At 45.4% G+C, this 16,484-nt stretch overlaps 1 protein-coding gene and 1 long non-coding RNA gene across 2 annotated transcripts; both read right to left on the bottom strand.

The window, feature by feature from the left end:
* Nucleotides 1-9,347: 9,347 nt before the first annotated feature.
* On the bottom strand, nt 9,348-10,441 carry LOC119280950. The gene is made up of 3 exons (XR_005138227.1): nt 9,989-10,441; nt 9,716-9,816; nt 9,348-9,614 (listed from the first exon to the last, which is right to left on the bottom strand). It is a non-coding gene; the product is annotated as an uncharacterized LOC119280950 (long non-coding RNA).
* Nucleotides 10,442-12,036: 1,595 nt separating this feature from the next.
* Nucleotides 12,037-13,918, bottom strand: LOC119275063 (1-aminocyclopropane-1-carboxylate synthase 7-like). Its single transcript, XM_037555843.1, has 3 exons — nt 13,482-13,918; nt 13,219-13,379; nt 12,037-13,134 (listed from the first exon to the last, which is right to left on the bottom strand). The coding sequence occupies exons 1-3, from the start codon at nt 13,800-13,802 to the stop codon at nt 12,249-12,251; spliced, it is 1,368 nt and encodes a 455-aa protein (XP_037411740.1). The 5' UTR covers nt 13,803-13,918; the 3' UTR covers nt 12,037-12,248.
* Between the last annotated feature and the right edge of the window lie 2,566 nt (nt 13,919-16,484).

Genomic DNA, 16,484 nt, shown 5'->3' with positions numbered 1-16,484 from the left:
AGAACTTGTTGGAGACTTCATATCTCTCAACTCGGGTATTTGCTTGAAATATTAACTTCAATACCTGGAACATCTTATATGGTCCATGACGTTCAAAACGTCTTTGAAGTCCCGATTCTAAGTCGTTAAGCATGGTGCACTAAACTATCAAGTAGTTATCATATTGAGCTAGCTAGACGTTCATAACGTCTGCATCTGCTCTTGCAATAGGTCTGTCACCTAGCGGTGCATTAAGGACATAATTCTTCTGTGCGGCAATGAGGATAAACCTCAGATCACGGATCCAATCCGCATCATTTTTCAACACAATTTTCTCTAGTAACATATCAAAATAAACATATGAAAGCAACAACGCGAGCTATTGATCTACAACATAATTTGCAAAATACTACCAGGACTAAGTTCATGATAAATTTAAGTTCAATTAATCATATTACTTAAGAACTCCCACTTAGACAGACATCTCTCTAGTCATCTAAGTGATCACGTGATCCAAATCAACTAAACCATGTCCGATCATCACGTGAGATGGAGTAGTTTTCAATGGTGAACATCACTATGTTGATCATATCTACTATATGATTCACACTCGACCTTTCGGTCTCCGTGTTCCGAGGCCATATCTGTATATGCTAGGCTCGTCAAGTTTAACCCGAGTATTCCGCGTGTGAAACTATTTTGCACCCGTTGTATTTGAACGTAGAGCCTATCACACCCGATCATCACATGGTGCCTCAGCACGAAGAACTTCCGCAACGGTGCATACTCAGGGAGAACACTTCTTGATAATTAGTGAGAGATCATCTTAAAATGCTACCGTCAAACAAAACAGAATAAGATGTATAACAGATAAACATCATATGCAATCAAAATATGTGACATGATATGGCCATGATCATCTTGTGCCTTTGATCTCCATCTCCAAAGTACTGTCATGATCTCTATCGTCACCGACATGACACCATGATCTTCATCATCTTGATCTATATCAATGTGTCGTCACATGGTCGTCTCGCCAACTATTGCTCTTGCAACTATTGCTATCGCATAGCGATAAAGTAAAGCAATTATTTGGCACTTGCATCTTATGCAACAAAGAGACAACCATAGGGCTTCTGCCAGTTACCGATAACTTCAACAAAACATGATCATCTCATACAACAACTTATATCTCATCACGTCTTGACCATATCACATCACAACATGCCCTGCAAAAACAAGTTAGACGTCCTCTACTTTGTTATTGCAAATTTTACGTGGCTGCTACGGGCTGAGCAAGAACCGTTCTTACCTACGCATCAAAACCACAACGATAGTTCGTCAAGTTGGTGTTGTTCTAACCTTCGCAAGGACCGGGCGTAGCCACACTCGGTTCAACTAAAGTTGGAGAAACAGACACCCGCTAGTCACCTGTGTGCAAAGCACGGCGGTAAAACCAGTCTCGCGTAAGCGTACGCGTAATGTTGGTCCGGGCCGCTTCATCCAACAATACCGCTGAACCAAAGTATGACATGCTGGTAAGCAGTATGACTTGTATTGTCCACAACTCGCTTGTGTTCTACTCGTGCATATAACATCAATGCATAAAACCTAGGCTCGGATGCCACTGTTGGGGAACATAGTAATTTCAAAAAAAAAAATCCTACGCACACGCAAGATCATGGTGATGGCATAGCAACGAGAGGGGAGAGTATTGTCCACGTACCCTCGTAGACCGTAAGCGGAAGCGTTATGATAACGCGGTTGATGTAGTCGTACGTCTTCACGATCCGACCGATCCAAGTACCGAACGTACAGCACCTCCGAGTTCAGCACACGTTCAGCTCGATGACGATCCCCGGGCTCCGATCCAGCAAAGCTTTGGGGATGAGTTCCGTCAGCACGACGGCGTGGTGACGATGATGATGTTCTATCGGTGCAGGGCTTCACCTAAACTCCGCGATGATATGACCGAGGTGGAATATGGTGGAGGGGGGCACCGCACACGGCTAAGGAATGATCCGTAGATCAACTTGTGTGTTATGGGGTGCCCCCTGCCCCCGTATATAAAGGAGCAAGGGGGGAGGGGGCGGCCGGCCTAGGAGGAGGCGCGCCAAGGGGAGTCCTACTCCCACCGGGAGTAGGACTCCCTCCTTCCTTGTTGGAGTAGGAGAAGGGGGAAAGAGGGGGAGAGGAAGAAGGAAAAGGGGGCTGCGCCCCTTGTCCAATTCGGACCAGAGGGGGGGCGCAGGCCTCCTTCCTTTTGGCCTCTCTCCTCTATTCCCGTATGGCCCAATAAGGCCCATATACTCCCCGGCGCATTCCCGTAACTTTCCGGTACTCCGAAAAATACCTGAATCACTCAAAACCTTTCCGAACTCCGAATATAGTTGTCCAATATATCGATCTTTACCTCTCGACCATTTCGAAACTCCTCGTCATGTCCCCGATCTCATCCGGGACTCCGAACTCCTTCGGTACATCAAAACTCATAAACTCGTAATAAAACTGTCATCGAAACCTTAAGCGTGCGGACCCTACGGGTTCGAGAACTATGTAGACATGACCTAGAACAATTCTTGGTCAATAACCAATAGCGGAACCTGGATGCCCATATTGGCTCCTACATATTCTACGAAGATCTTTATCGGTCAAACCGCATAACAACATACTTTGTTCCCTTTGTCATCGGTATGTTACTTGCCCGAGATTCGATCGTAGGTATCCAATACCTAGTTCAATCTCGTTACCGGCAAGTCTCTTTACTCGTTACATAATGCATCATCCCGCAACTAACTCATTAGTCACATTGCTTGCAAGGCTTATAGTGATGTGCATTACCGAGAGGGCCCAGAGATACCTCTCCGACAATCGAAGTGACAAAACCTAATCTCGAAATACGCCAACCCAACATGTACCTTTGGAGACACCTGTAGTACTCCTTTGTAATCACCCAATTACGTTGTGACGTTTGGTAGCACCCAAAGTATTCCTCCGGTAAATGGGAGTTGCATAATCTCATAGTTACAGGAACATGTATAAGTCATGAAGAAAGCAATAGCAACATACTAAACGATCAAGTGCTAGGCTAACGGAATGGGTCATGTCAATCACATCATTCTCCTAATGATGTGATCCTGTTAATCAAATGACAACTCTTTTGTCCATGGCTAGGAAACTTAACCATCTTTGATTCAACGAGCTAGTCAAGTAGAGGCATACTAGTGACACTATGTTTGTCTATGTATTCACACATGTATTATGTTTCCGGTTAATACAATTCTAGCATGAATAATGAACATTTATCATGATATAAGGAAATAAATAATAACTTTATTATTGCCTCTAGGGCATATTTCCTTCAGGTATTATGTTGTGAAAGATAAAATCCAGGATCAAACTATAAGTCTCGAGCATATAAGGACAAAGGTTATGCTTGCGGATCCGCTAACGAAAGGCTTACCACCCAATGTGTTCAAGGAACACTTAGCCGGCATGGGTTTAAGGGAAAGCCTTATGATTCCTGGATAGGCCCAAAAGGAACAGAATTTGTTTCTGAACATAATGTATGTTGTAGCTGTATGATTCTATCGGCAATTGAGCTGTGACGATGAAACATGCTCTATGTACCAATATGTGATGAAACAAATAAACTAGAAAGTATAAGGTTAAAAGTAAAGTTGAGATCAAGGGGGAGAATGTTAGATTGATCTCTATCCTGTTCGAACCCAACGGGTCGAACGGGCCCCTGACTCGCGCCCTGATCGGGGGCGCCCAACCAAAACATGGTTGGTGGGCCCCTGTGACCCGCTCTATATAAACAGAGGTGGGGGGCGGGGCATGACTTACGATGTTAATCGCTGCCACAATCCCCATTGACACACTAAGCGTCGTGCTCACAGGAAGCTCCACCACCACACCATCTCTCTGCCATCACCACCGCCGCCACAACTCTGGCATTGCCTCTGGCTCAAGCTCGTCTGGACCCTACACGATCCCATGGACCTATCAAGTGGTTAGCTCACCCTCCTTTTGTGTGAACAACTAATCTTTAGCACAAACAAGCACTTCTAGCATATCAGGGTTCAAAGAGCTTCTCTTGTCGCCTAGTATCCTCTTACCACAACTAAAGGTTGATTCAGATGCCACTGTGCTCAAAGGAATTGCAAGAAAGTCACGGTCCATAGATGCCAATATAGGAAATTTTTCGGCATGCCCTCTTCCACCAACCCAAGACATCAAAGTCAGCACTGTCATCCTCGGATGCTTCCAAGTATGCATCAAGCTCGGATTTTTGTACACGTGACCTCCAACGAGACTTGTGTTGGGCAAATTCTTCTTCCAACTTCCTTTTCCCTGCAATAGGTGATCCAATAGTGGTATTGCCTTGACTAGAAGGTGTCGAGTGTGCAGTGCTTGTCGCTGCAAGTAGCTCATATTCCTTGACATACTTTCTCACCCATTCTAAAGCAATCTCCACTTGTTTTGTAATCTGCTCCTCGTTGGTAGACAACTTGCAATAGAAGAAATCCAAGTAATCTTCTTTCCTCCTTGGATTCAGGAATGTAGCAATGACAAGTGCGTGGTTAAACTCAATGCCCTTGCTTTTTCTACGACAGTTAGGATCTGCATTCTCCTTCTCCTCGGGATCCCAATATTTATCGAGCTTCGTTTGCATCGCTGCCGCCAATTCCTTCAACACATCCGAGTCTGCCAACCGGGATCTTTCAATGGATGGCGAATAGAAAGCACAACTGGCAGAAACTTATGAGAAGTTGGTTTCCTGTGAGCTGAAACAATCAAGGTAAGCTCTTCAAAAGCTTTTAGAAACTCACAAATAACTTTAGCCTTATCCCATTCTTCCTCACTTGGAGATTCTATCATCTTTTTATTGGCATAACTAGTGAGGACAGATTTGTACGTCAATGCCTCTACAAGCATTTTCCAGGTTGAGTTCCATCAATAGTGATACCTTTTTTTGAAGGCAGACCCATCCCACTTGCAATTGTATTAAAATCTGGAAGTCTTGAAGGAGAAGAGTCAATATACTTCAGCGGCTCACGTATCATGTCAATAGCTTCATGGATTATTTTTATTCCATCCTGAACCAAGATATTAAGAATGTGTGCACAACACCTGACATGCAAATGTTGACCTTCAAGTAGCAGCTCATGTTTGTGATATTTTATTAACTTCTCACATGCATTAGTATTATTGCTGGCATTATCTAGTGTCAAAGTGAATAATTTGCCCCTTATGCCCCATTCTGTTAAGCAACGAACTATTTCTTCTTCTATCGCATAGCGTGTGTGGGGATACTTCACTTCTGCCCACAATTTTCTAGCCCATAATGCATCAAACGGTTTCAGCCTATAACCAACTATACCCAAACTGGTTCCTCTCAAAACCGAAACCAAACCAAACTTAAGAAAGCCTCAGCCCAATAAGACCTAAACCAATCAAGCCCATAATAAAAACCAACCCATTTAAACTAGTTTTTCTAAAACCACTCCCAGATTACATGGGCTCACACCACACACCAAATAAGCTGGCCAATTTATTGGACCGGGCAGCCCATTGCAAAAAGCCTAGTTGTCAACGGCTGCAAACAAACGCATGACGGGCTGCTTGTTAGAGAAACGGACGCACATGTGGCCACCTTGTTGAGTTAGAGTAGCTGCATATTAAGATAATTAGTTAGTGGAAAAAATCTCTTAGGTATATAGGATGAGAGGACGAAGCAACTCTTCACACAAACAGTATGAACTTCGGCACAAAAATATTTTGTGTGTGTTACCAAAAATATGAACTCCGGCACAAAAATATTCTGCATGCGCTCAAAAATGCCATCATTTCAGACAGCCCCATACCGACGAAATACCAAAACCAGAACCGGAGAGCGAAGAGCCCACGGGAATGTATGACATCGTCACCAAAAGCAGGTTTCTGCTAGCTAGCTGGACTATATCGATCATCCAACCTATGGTTAGCTTATAATAATAAGGGACAACTCCAGGATTAGTACTAATTTGCTTGTGGATTGAGCTACCGAAGCGACATATATCTGCAAGTCAAGGCCTTGAATTCCTTCCGCCCGGAGGAGTATACTGCACACAGCTGCACCACAGTGTGAGATATTGACAGTTTGGGTTTATCTGATGGTTGACTTGCAAAGATGGTAAGCTGGTTCAACCCTAATTAAGTAACTTGCTCGGCTGAATCCTTTGCCCGTGTCAATGCATCTCTCGCCGAAAATCTGCCCAGACGATCTTTCTGTGGAGTGAGAGTGACACCATGCATGTTTATCTACCATTCTTACGTCCTAAACATAGGCATTGTAACTTTAATTTCATATGCACATACATGCTTGCATGGTAATTCAGAGATCCATCTGGAAGATACCCGGCACATATTTGTTTTCTAATCATTTTTTGGGGGGCATTTTTGTCTGCTTCCAAGGTCCAATGGATCATCCATACTGTTCCTAGTGGCGCCGTTACGAGATCAACGGAATTAATTAATGGACGAGCAATAGTTCAGTGGTGTTTAATTACAAAAGTATGCGTCGCCATCTCTAACAAGTCAACAACCGCTAATAGTGGTAGCTTGCACAGCATGCCAACGTCGATCATTTGACAAAGTGTGTCAAGATGTATACGTACGTACGTAAACGTACGCGTAAACAGTGCTAGTTACTGTCGCCGATCCATATGGATCGATCACAGTCCACGGCAGATGAGGCTGTCATCATCAACCAGCTGCGAACTAGTAGTAGTATGCATGAGGATATACCGATCGATGACAAATTAACTAGTCAGCGCAAGCTAGCTAGCTGCATGCCATGAACTCTCGTCTCGTGACATAAAAATACACTTGAATCATTCTCGTAAACCAGTTTTCTAGCGGCAAGTTGCTAACATGAATCATTCTACTAAGCCAGTTTTCTACTCGCAAGTTGCTCGCTTGAATCATTCTAGCAAGCCAGTTTTCTAGTGGCAAGTTGCTTCAGATGTATCGTCTGTTGTTTGCCCACGTACGTACGTAGCTCCTACATTGGGACGACGTACCACCGGTCCTCGCTAGCCCCTCATGGAAGTCCTTCCGATCCCAAGCAGAACGATAGGCAATAATGCATTGATTCGATTAGTTTAACTGTCGGCAACCTCTAGCACTTGCACGGAAATCCGAGAAGATCGGGCAACATGCATGCCTTCCCCCTCCATAAAATACGTGCAACTTGGTGCAGATGACCGATCTCCACCTGTAAAATACATCACCAGCTTGATGCAGATCAATTAAAAAGCTCATCGATTAGGCACGGCGCGCTTGAAGCCAAAAATCACGCATTCTCGGCGCCGCAAATTGAAGATTAAAGAGAAGTTGAAGCCAGATTCTTCTTCACTCGCGGTCGGTCACGGTCGCGGCCTCGATCAGTGAGTGGAATCACAGCCGATGGACGATGGGTTTCTTGCGAGACAAGAACATATTCCCGAAGCATTACTGCTGCTATGCTATCCTACACTACATTGGCATGGCTTAACGTGCTGAACCCTGGACGGATATGTTCCTTGGTGCGACAGTACAGCTGCCGCTCCAGGGACAGCCAAGTGTGCGCTCGTTGCACGTCCGTGCGTCTCCACGCAGCTCGCGGCTAGCTAGCGGAACAGCCAACAGGCGTGCCCCATCAACTTGTTCACACGTATGCAGATCAATCATGCCGGTGCTGACGCTTTTAGCCAACGGTGCATATGCCCTGCCCGGCCAGCATGTAGAAGTACACTAGCACGTACCTAACCTCGGCGCCTAGCTAACTCAACCAAGCACCGCCATCTTCCCTAACAAAAAAAAAAACTAAGCACCTCCACTGCCTGTTCATACTCTGCTAGCACGATCACCAGCAGTATCCGTAATGTAACCACGCTGCTTGGCCGGATCGATCACGCCATTAGCGCTTCACAGACAAACCCGGGATCCCTAGAGCCCCCTGTCCCTTAATGAGCTGTTATGTAGTGGTATTAAGGAGAAGTGTCGACTCTCTAGAGAGTGCAGTTGTTGATGAGGTGTGTGATCGCTCGCCAAACTGGCGCGCAGATGCTGGGAACACAGGAAGATCGCTGCTGCCTTTCCGACGTGTTGTGTGCCTTGGGCGAGGGGATCTCTCGCTTCTATCTTGTTCCCGTGCCCTTCTTGTCTTGCCATTGTCGAGCATCGGTCCAGCCTGGCCTGTCTCCGTGCCGCTGCATGCTTTGCTCAATGCCAATCATCAAAAGTGTACGCTACGTACGTACGTCTCTCTGCTCATCAGACCGTTTTTGTTTCCTGGTCTCGTATGTGGGTATACTAGCAATGTTTTCTCGTCTACCCGAGTATATTTGGGAACTCTAGAAAGTCTTGGAGCCAGCTAGCTTAGCAGCGTAGGCCGAGAGTGGATGGCGCGTTACGTGCGTGGAACACTTGCCGTGACAAAGTGAACTGAAGAGAAGACTCCACACGCTCCCGCGTCCCACGCGCGTGCGCGCGCGCCGACCTAATTAACGACGCGATGCTACAATGTTCGGGAGATGGCCAGTGCCTTGACAACCACCCTACGCTGACTAGCTAAGTGTCCGTGCGTTGCCACGGATTAACAAATATATATATACAAAGAGAAAATTCATGTGACATGAGAGTCAAAGGTCATTTCTATGGGATGATATCTCATGGTCATGATCTAGTAGATACATACATCTCGTCATTGTCTTTCTTCCACACTCCATGTCTGAGCTACCACGCGACATTCGACTTCCTTCTCCCATCATGCATGCTTTTATCTCCTATTTCTCCTACCTTTACCTTACACGACAGTACCAAATTTCTTGTCCAACTATCATAATCTTCTCCGGTAGGGCACCCCCTTAGATTATTACTGACTTGTACATGTTGCAAATAAGATCAACGAAAATGGATACTAAATTTCTGATGAGAAATGAGAATTCAGGGCAATATCTTCCCAAGACAACAATAATTCCAAGACAATCTTTTTATACCTTCTGTCAACATTGGGACACACATTCCACACAATAAGCATGCAATGATGTTGATACTTGATTAATTGTCATTATATGTCTACAGTAAAGATAACTTTACTCAAAACCGCCTATCTTAGCCAAATCAACAAATCTCTCTCATTAATGCAATTTTCTTTAGAAAACAAATAATAGATTCTTTCCTATCTTAGCCAAATCAACGGATCTCTTTCATTAATGCAATTTGCTTTAGCAAATAAATAATAGATTCTTTCCTACCTTAGCCAAATCAACGGATCTCTCCCATTAATGCAATTTGCTTTAGCAAACAAATAATAGATTCTTTCCCACCTTAGCCAAATCAATGGATCTCTCCCCGGTTCGCTGGGCGCGTTTCGGTGGGTGGGCGTGGGGGTGGGGGTAATTTGATGGAAATAAACCGGTTGAAAATAAACCGGTTGAAAATAAACGGATCCTGTCTCACTCTTCACTTTCTTTACAATAAACTTCAGAATAGCAATCTTGGCGAGTGATCTCGACGGGGTTCAATCGGCGTGGCGCACCGCTGATTCTTCCAGGAGTGGGTGCTGAGAGGAAGGATCCCAAACCTCCATTGTCAATCGGCCAGAGCTGCATCGTCCTTTGGATCAGAGCGTGGACGGGATCAAGACGGTAGGGTTTGAGGAATTTGTAGGACATGAGGGTTTATGGTTGGCAGCACGAGAACTCACCCATATCTTGGCAGACGGCAGGCCCGAGGTGCGGTCGTGTTCATGCTTCGGGAGCTGCCACATGCTGTCCTCGCCGCCATCAGCGACACCACCGCCATCGCCTGTTGCTACCACTTCAGCGCCACGAGCGTGGGACCGAGGGACGAAGGGAAGGGAAGGAAGTGAATTGACGTACCTATGTTTGGTATATATCACACGAGGAATCAAAACTGGATGCACGTGAAAGCATAGAGATGGGAGAGGAGGACAGAGGAAGGGAAGGGCAAGAGGAACCTGAGGATGTGCGATGAAGGAGCGATGCCAAAACATCACAAAGGGGGACCCGTAGCTCGTCACGTAGCGCGGCCGCCTCATTGCCGGCTGCCACCCCGCGCTACCGCCTCCGTGCGCAGGTTCCGTTCGTGGAGCGTGAGGAGCGCATGACCTGCCTTCACCGCGGCCTGGTCCTCCCCACTATCGTGAAGCTCGCCCGCATCGCCGCCCCAATTGCTCAGGATGACGGATGAAGATCCTGCAACAGCGACGTGGGTGAGGGATGCAGCCGACGATGGAGGGATGATTTTCGTGGCTAAACCCTCCCTATCAAAATAACTACTTAAAAAAGGCAAAGATCGATGCATTAGGAAAATTAGGATTTGGAATTGATTGTCATAAAACAAAATTTTATTAATTGATAACGTGCTATCGGTACATGCCCGTTTATAACGTGTCTAGTTAGGAAACTTTGGAAAAGTTAGGAAAGTTTTTATTGTAAGGATAAAAAAATCAATGTGAGGAGATATGGTGGTGGGATATGAGACGAAAATAAACCGGACGAAAATAAACCAGACGAAATATAACCAGACGAAAATAAACCGTGGACGCAATCCTACCAACTGTTCCATTAGGAGTAGAGATTTGTTGAGAGGACAGCCGTCGTGACGATTAGAATGAGGATTTGGCTAGGGATGTGCCAGTTGGTGGCACCGATGTAGATGCCGAACACAGAATCATTAAGGTAAAAATCCATGATTTGTCCTTAATTAGATGGATCCGACAAGGCAAGAGCGCACAAAGTCGGCACTTAAGACGTTCTTTTTTTACGTAACCTTCGTCAGAGAGGGTGGGGAGTTCTGGCAATTGCATTAAGCAGAGAAGAGTTGATCTAGTTAATGAGAAAAACCAAATACGAAAATAGTACACATCAAGGTTAATTAAGGAAAATCAAGAAAAAACAAAAAAGAAACACAAAAGAAACAAGAACCAGAGCTAGAGGAACGGGTTTAGACAGAAACACAAGCGCACAAGCTCGTGAAACACCGTCTGAGCCCGACACAAGAGCGCAGAAACACAAAACCACCAGACGCAATGTCCAGCCAAAGCGACCACCATACTCGCAAGATATCTCAAACACCCCGAGCCTCTCGACCGCATATGTATCGAAACTAAGAACACATTTTTCTAATAGTCTTCAGATCAGTAATTTTTGGCTAGGGTGAATCCCACAAACTTTCCTTTCTTGGACATATGCAGTACTTGCGGTTCTTTTTTTTTAATGAATGTTTTGGGGTAAATATGCTCTCAAGGAAAAAACACTGGGGTAGGAGGAAATCTGCCGGTAAGTTGGATTCCGTCTACGTAGCATTTTTGTTTCTTTTGCCATGCTAGTCTTGACATTGTTTTGATTTCAACATCGATGCCAAGAGCCCATGATTGAGATCCTTTCATTTTGATAGGGAGTAACTATAGCCAAGTCAACTTAGAAATGGTTTTCTTTGTCCACATACCGTTTGTTGCGTGGGTCCAATGGTTTGTTACCGTTGATTTAAAAATAGTTATTTTCCTGGTTTCTTGATAAATAGCAAAACCCCATTTTGATGAGATCAAAACATGAACATCTAACTACTTAAAAGATATTATTGCGACAACATTTGGGGTGCATCATTGTAGTTTTGTCGTATGTGTGATATTTTCATATATTTTTTGGAGCTACTCCATGTATGACATATAGTGTTACGATCTCTATACCACAGTCAATCAAATGGTTGGGGCTGCATTTTGCCTATCCATGGACGGTGTGATTGGTAGGTTCCGTACCAAAATCGGACAAAGGATGTCGTATGTATGGCATCACTAATATTTTTTTAATCAGGAAAAATCAGACAAAGGATGTCATTTGTACGGCATTACTCATATTTTTTTAAATCAGAAATGAACAGATTTGCTGATTTTAGAAACAAATCAGAGTGGACACAGAAAGTTTAGGAGGTTGAGTGAGGAGAATTTATTTTTCAAGGGTTAAGTGAACCAAGCTACTAGTTTAGCAAACTGAATAGTTTAAGATTGCAAAGAAGACTTATTCCAAGAATTAACCACTCTTACATATAATAGTATGGGATACCATCTCTCTATTCGAGAGAAAAAAAATCCCCATACAAAATTGATGTGTCACCAGGATCGGTTACGTACTTCCTCACAATGGCAATGGATTTGCCACAAAAAATTTACTTTTACTTTGTCTAATGTATCTTTTTTGTTTGTTTGAAGAATTGGTCTAGTGCTGTTCTTGCAGCGTTGTCGCCTTGTTCCACCTGTCCATGAAGCGGCTCATCCTCGCCAGTGCAACGTCCAGCGTGTCCAGGCTCATGTTGGCGAAGCACACCCTGAACCATCCTGGCTCCGAGCAATGGCACGACGACCCCGGCGAGATGTTGAGCTTCACCTCGTGCAGCATCAGGTCCCACAGCCTCAGCTCGTCGGCGACCGTGGCCTCGCCGCCGTCGCCGAGCAGCCGCCGCATGTCCATCCACACGAACAGCCCGGCATTGCTGCGCAGGCACGGCACGCCGGAGCGGGCCAGCCCGGCCACCATGTGGTCGTGCCGCACCCTGAGGCGCTCGCGGTTGGTGCGGATGTACTCCTGGGCGAACGCGGCGTCCAAGAGCATGGCGGCGAGCGTCTTCTGCGTCTGCGACGACACGAGCGTGAAGCTGGACATGCGCCGCGCGGCCGTGACGACGGCGTCGTTGTACGAGTACACCACGCCGACGCGGAACCCCGGGAGCCCCAGGTCCTTGGACAGGCTGTACACGATGTGCACGCGCCCGGCGATGTCGTCGCCGCGCGACTCGACGAGCTCCGCCACGCTGACGAGGTCCGGCGCGGCGAACACCGAGCCGGAGTATATCTCGTCGGAGATGAGGTGGATGTTCTTGCGCACGACGAAGTCTAGGACGTCCTCCAGCACTGACCGCTCCACCGTGGTGCCGAGCGGGTTGGACGGGTTCGTGAGAAGGACGCCGCGGACGCTCATCCCCGCCGCCGCGGCCTCCTCGTACGCCGCCTCGAGCGCGGCGACCGTGACCTGGAACCCGTTGGAGCTGTGGCAGTGCACGGGCACGATGTTTACCCCCGTCCTCCACCGCAAGTCCCGATCAAACCTGCAGGGCGCCATGCATGTCAGGACAAGAGCACGGGCAATGGAACAGTAGTGACTCGCTCTGGTTGGTTGGTCTGTTGCTTACCCCGGGTAGTAAGGCGTAGGGATCAGCAGCGCGTCTCCCGGGTTGGCGAGGATGAACGTGAGCAGCTCGTTGGCCGCCGTCGCGCCGGCAGTCAGCACGATGCGGTCAGGGTCAAACCTCACTTTGCCGCCCCTTATCTTCTCCATGAAACTCGCCATCGCCTGCAAGCAAAGGGCACCGGACCGCCACAAAGATCAGTCCACGCCGTCGGAGACAAGCAAGATAAAGCAGAGTACACACGCTCTTGTGTATGTACGACGTACCTTCCGGAAGGTTTTGAGGCCGTGGTAGTCCTGGAACAGGGCGTTGTCCCGGAAGCTAGCCACGCCGGAGCCGGGGCGGGCGCCGCCCCACCCAGCCGCCTCCGGGTGCTCCCTCAGGAACCCCTCCAGGAGGTCGAAGGAGACCTGGTTCTCGGCGAGGCCCATCTGGATGACGCCGCCGGGGTTGGTGACGGCGTCGTAGGGGTCGTCGTCGTAGGCTCTCCACCCGGCGAAGTAAGGGGAGTCCTCGCCGTGGGCGCTGGAGGTTGCCACCCGCGACAGGGGAGGCGTAGAAGCAGCAGGCAACAGCATGCCGCCCATGGTCTTTGCGCCTTGGAGTGACAAGCAATGGAACAGGACTCTTTCGAGGTTGAAAGCTTGCAATGCAAGGCAATGGCAAGAAGCAAAGCTGGCACAGCTCAAGAATGTGAATGCGCTCGCAGGGCAGAGCTGGGTGTGGTGATCCTGGTTGGTCTTGGGGCTATATATAGGCAGAAATGCCGGGAAATACAATTTGGAACCTGCATGTATATACTGGTGTGAAATCGTTCGGTTGTCACAAGAGCCCCAAATTTTAAAATGGCAAATATTCATTTTTTTTGACGATTAATGGTTAATGTTCATTTTTGGACAATTAATGGCTATTATTATTATTTTACAAATGGCTAATGTTATATATATTTTTGATAATTGATGGCTGATATTCCTATAACCTCACGCGACGTAAGATTTTACCAATGGTTAGAGCATGTACAACAAATGGTTGCCTAATATGAGTCCCTATACGTCCATGGACGTACCCGTTGACAGTGACCGGACATGTTAATTGACCTTGATTTAGCACAAAGTGAATAGGGAGTACCGTTATAAAGCACAAAAGATAAGAAAGGAAAGGTTTAACAACGATAGCTAATATTTCTCTGCCTTCACATCCAGTCTTCTGTTAGAAACTAGCAGCGTGCAGGTTTTCCTTTTTTTTCTTTTGTGCTTGAGGCGTACATGAGTGGTAGCTAGTACTCTTTCCGTCCTGTAATACTGAACTTTCTTACATTATGGGACAAAGGGAGTAAAAGACATAAAGATTGCAGCATTTGTTAGACATACTAGTGTAAATGTAACATAGTACTCCTTCCGTCCGGAAATACTTGTCATCAAAATGAATAAAAGGGATGTATCTACATGTATTTTAGTTCTAGATACATTCCTTTTCGTCTATTTTGATGACAAGTATTTTTGGACGGAGGGAGTACGTTGGCAGCAAATCAGTTGATTATTATTTAATCAAGAAATTTAGAATATATATATTGTGTCAAAATGTAAGACATACTATACGCGGTACGGACGCGCCGTCCATTTGCTTGTACCGTCGCATGCTCATGCTCATGATGAGGTTGGAGCCGACATCTATAGATGGCGCACAGTCGTTTTGCGTTAATATTTTATAAGATATGCTCCTATCTCAGGACATATCTTAAGTACAGGAAATATAATTTTTATCTCCATTGCATTTTTTGCGGCTAAAAATGTAGTACTAGTTTATATTTAAAGTGGGTTCAAGATATCTTAGCTCAGGACCCGGTACTCGTCATACTTGGTTTGCTATTACTAACACACATGATTTGGAAAGTCGTGATGATATTACTAAAGAACGTCATAATCAGATGTTTTGCAACTCACTTTGGACTAGAGATGCAAACGAATCGAGCTCGAGCGAGTTAGACTAGGCTCAGCTCAACTTATAATAAAATTCGAGCAAGCTGAAACTAAGTGAAGCTCAAGGTTGAGCTGTAAAAAGTGACTCGTTCTTAGCTTGAAACGATTTCGAGTCGATCTCAAGCTAGTTTCGAGCTATATAAGATGATTTTTTTAATCAAAGGCAATTTTTCAAACAAGATTGCCACAACACAGCGTAAGAAACCATCATAAAATTCGAACTATTCTCTATCAACCGAAGATTAGTACTTAATAGTAAAAGATCGTGGATAAACTAAAAGGAGAAGAAAATGAAGGTGTGTCTGCCCTCAAACTTTTAAAAGAAAGAATATGATATTTACACATGACTTATTATGAAACATATCGAGGCTAAATTTTCTTTGCACTTAGTCAAGCTTCCATGTTTGCAAGTAGGTAAAATGGAGAAAAATCATATGCAACATATATGGCAATAAACTATCCTATTTCCTTTTAATACATATAAAGATTATTTAATATAATTATATGATATCGAGCTAAAATTGAGCTCAAATCGAGCAAGTCAGTGTTGGCTCAAGATCAGCTCATTTCTCGACCGAGCTATATAAAGTGCTCATAGTCAACTCATTTCTTTCTGAGTTGATCTCTAGTCGAGCGAAAATTCAAATCGATCTTGAGCGGCTTACGAGTCTCGAGATTTTCTTAGCCCTACTTTGGACAGTTAGCAATAATCTTTCTATGAACGTCCAGAAATTTGTTTCATGTAGCTTGGGAAGGAAATTTTGGATCATGGATACATAATCCTTTACGCGTAAGACCTATTGCTCATGCGATTTGGGATTCTCATTTTGGTGAACCCGCTGTGGAAGCCTTTACTCGAGGAGTCTTTTGTACGTTTAATTGCATGAACAAAATTCTTCTACAAGTTGTGCCCGGCTCCGGTGAAGGAGGGGCGATGACAGATAGTTTTAGTATAGATGCTCATATTTTTTGATATAAATTTGGTCAAATTTTGTGTAGTTTGACTTCAAACAAATTTTATATGTGGAGTAAAAATAAACGGAGGGAGTAGACGATCAACTTGTATACCCAACTCCATAAAAGTCATCCGCGGATGCAACATTGCTCTTTTTGTTACAAAACGTACATTTTTCCAATAGAAGTACAAAAGTTAGGACTGTAATAATCTAGTATAGGTAAGAGAGTAGGGCATTAGTCCAGCCGAGCTTGTTGTATCAGTCACCGAGTAAGTTCCTCGATGACTAGATTTTGACAAGGTGCAGCCGGTCCCGGTCAGATTTGCCTTTGTGT

Source organism: Triticum dicoccoides, chromosome 3B (genome assembly GCF_002162155.2).
Source record: "Triticum dicoccoides isolate Atlit2015 ecotype Zavitan chromosome 3B, WEW_v2.0, whole genome shotgun sequence".
NCBI classification, from domain to species: domain Eukaryota; kingdom Viridiplantae; phylum Streptophyta; class Magnoliopsida; order Poales; family Poaceae; genus Triticum; species Triticum dicoccoides.
Note: the sequence above shows the minus strand (reverse complement) of the source record. Positions and strands in the feature narration are given on the sequence as shown.

Coding starts and splice junctions, on each gene's coding strand:
- LOC119275063 (XM_037555843.1), bottom strand. CDS start 13,802: ATGGGCGGCATGCTGTTGCCTGCTGCTTCTACGCCTCCCCTGTCGCGG. Junction 13,380..13,481: donor GCCTCAAAACCTTCCGGAAG/GTACGTCGTACA, acceptor CTTTGCTTGCAG/GCGATGGCGAGTTTCATGGA. Junction 13,135..13,218: donor CCTACGCCTTACTACCCGGG/GTAAGCAACAGA, acceptor GGCGCCCTGCAG/GTTTGATCGGGACTTGCGGT.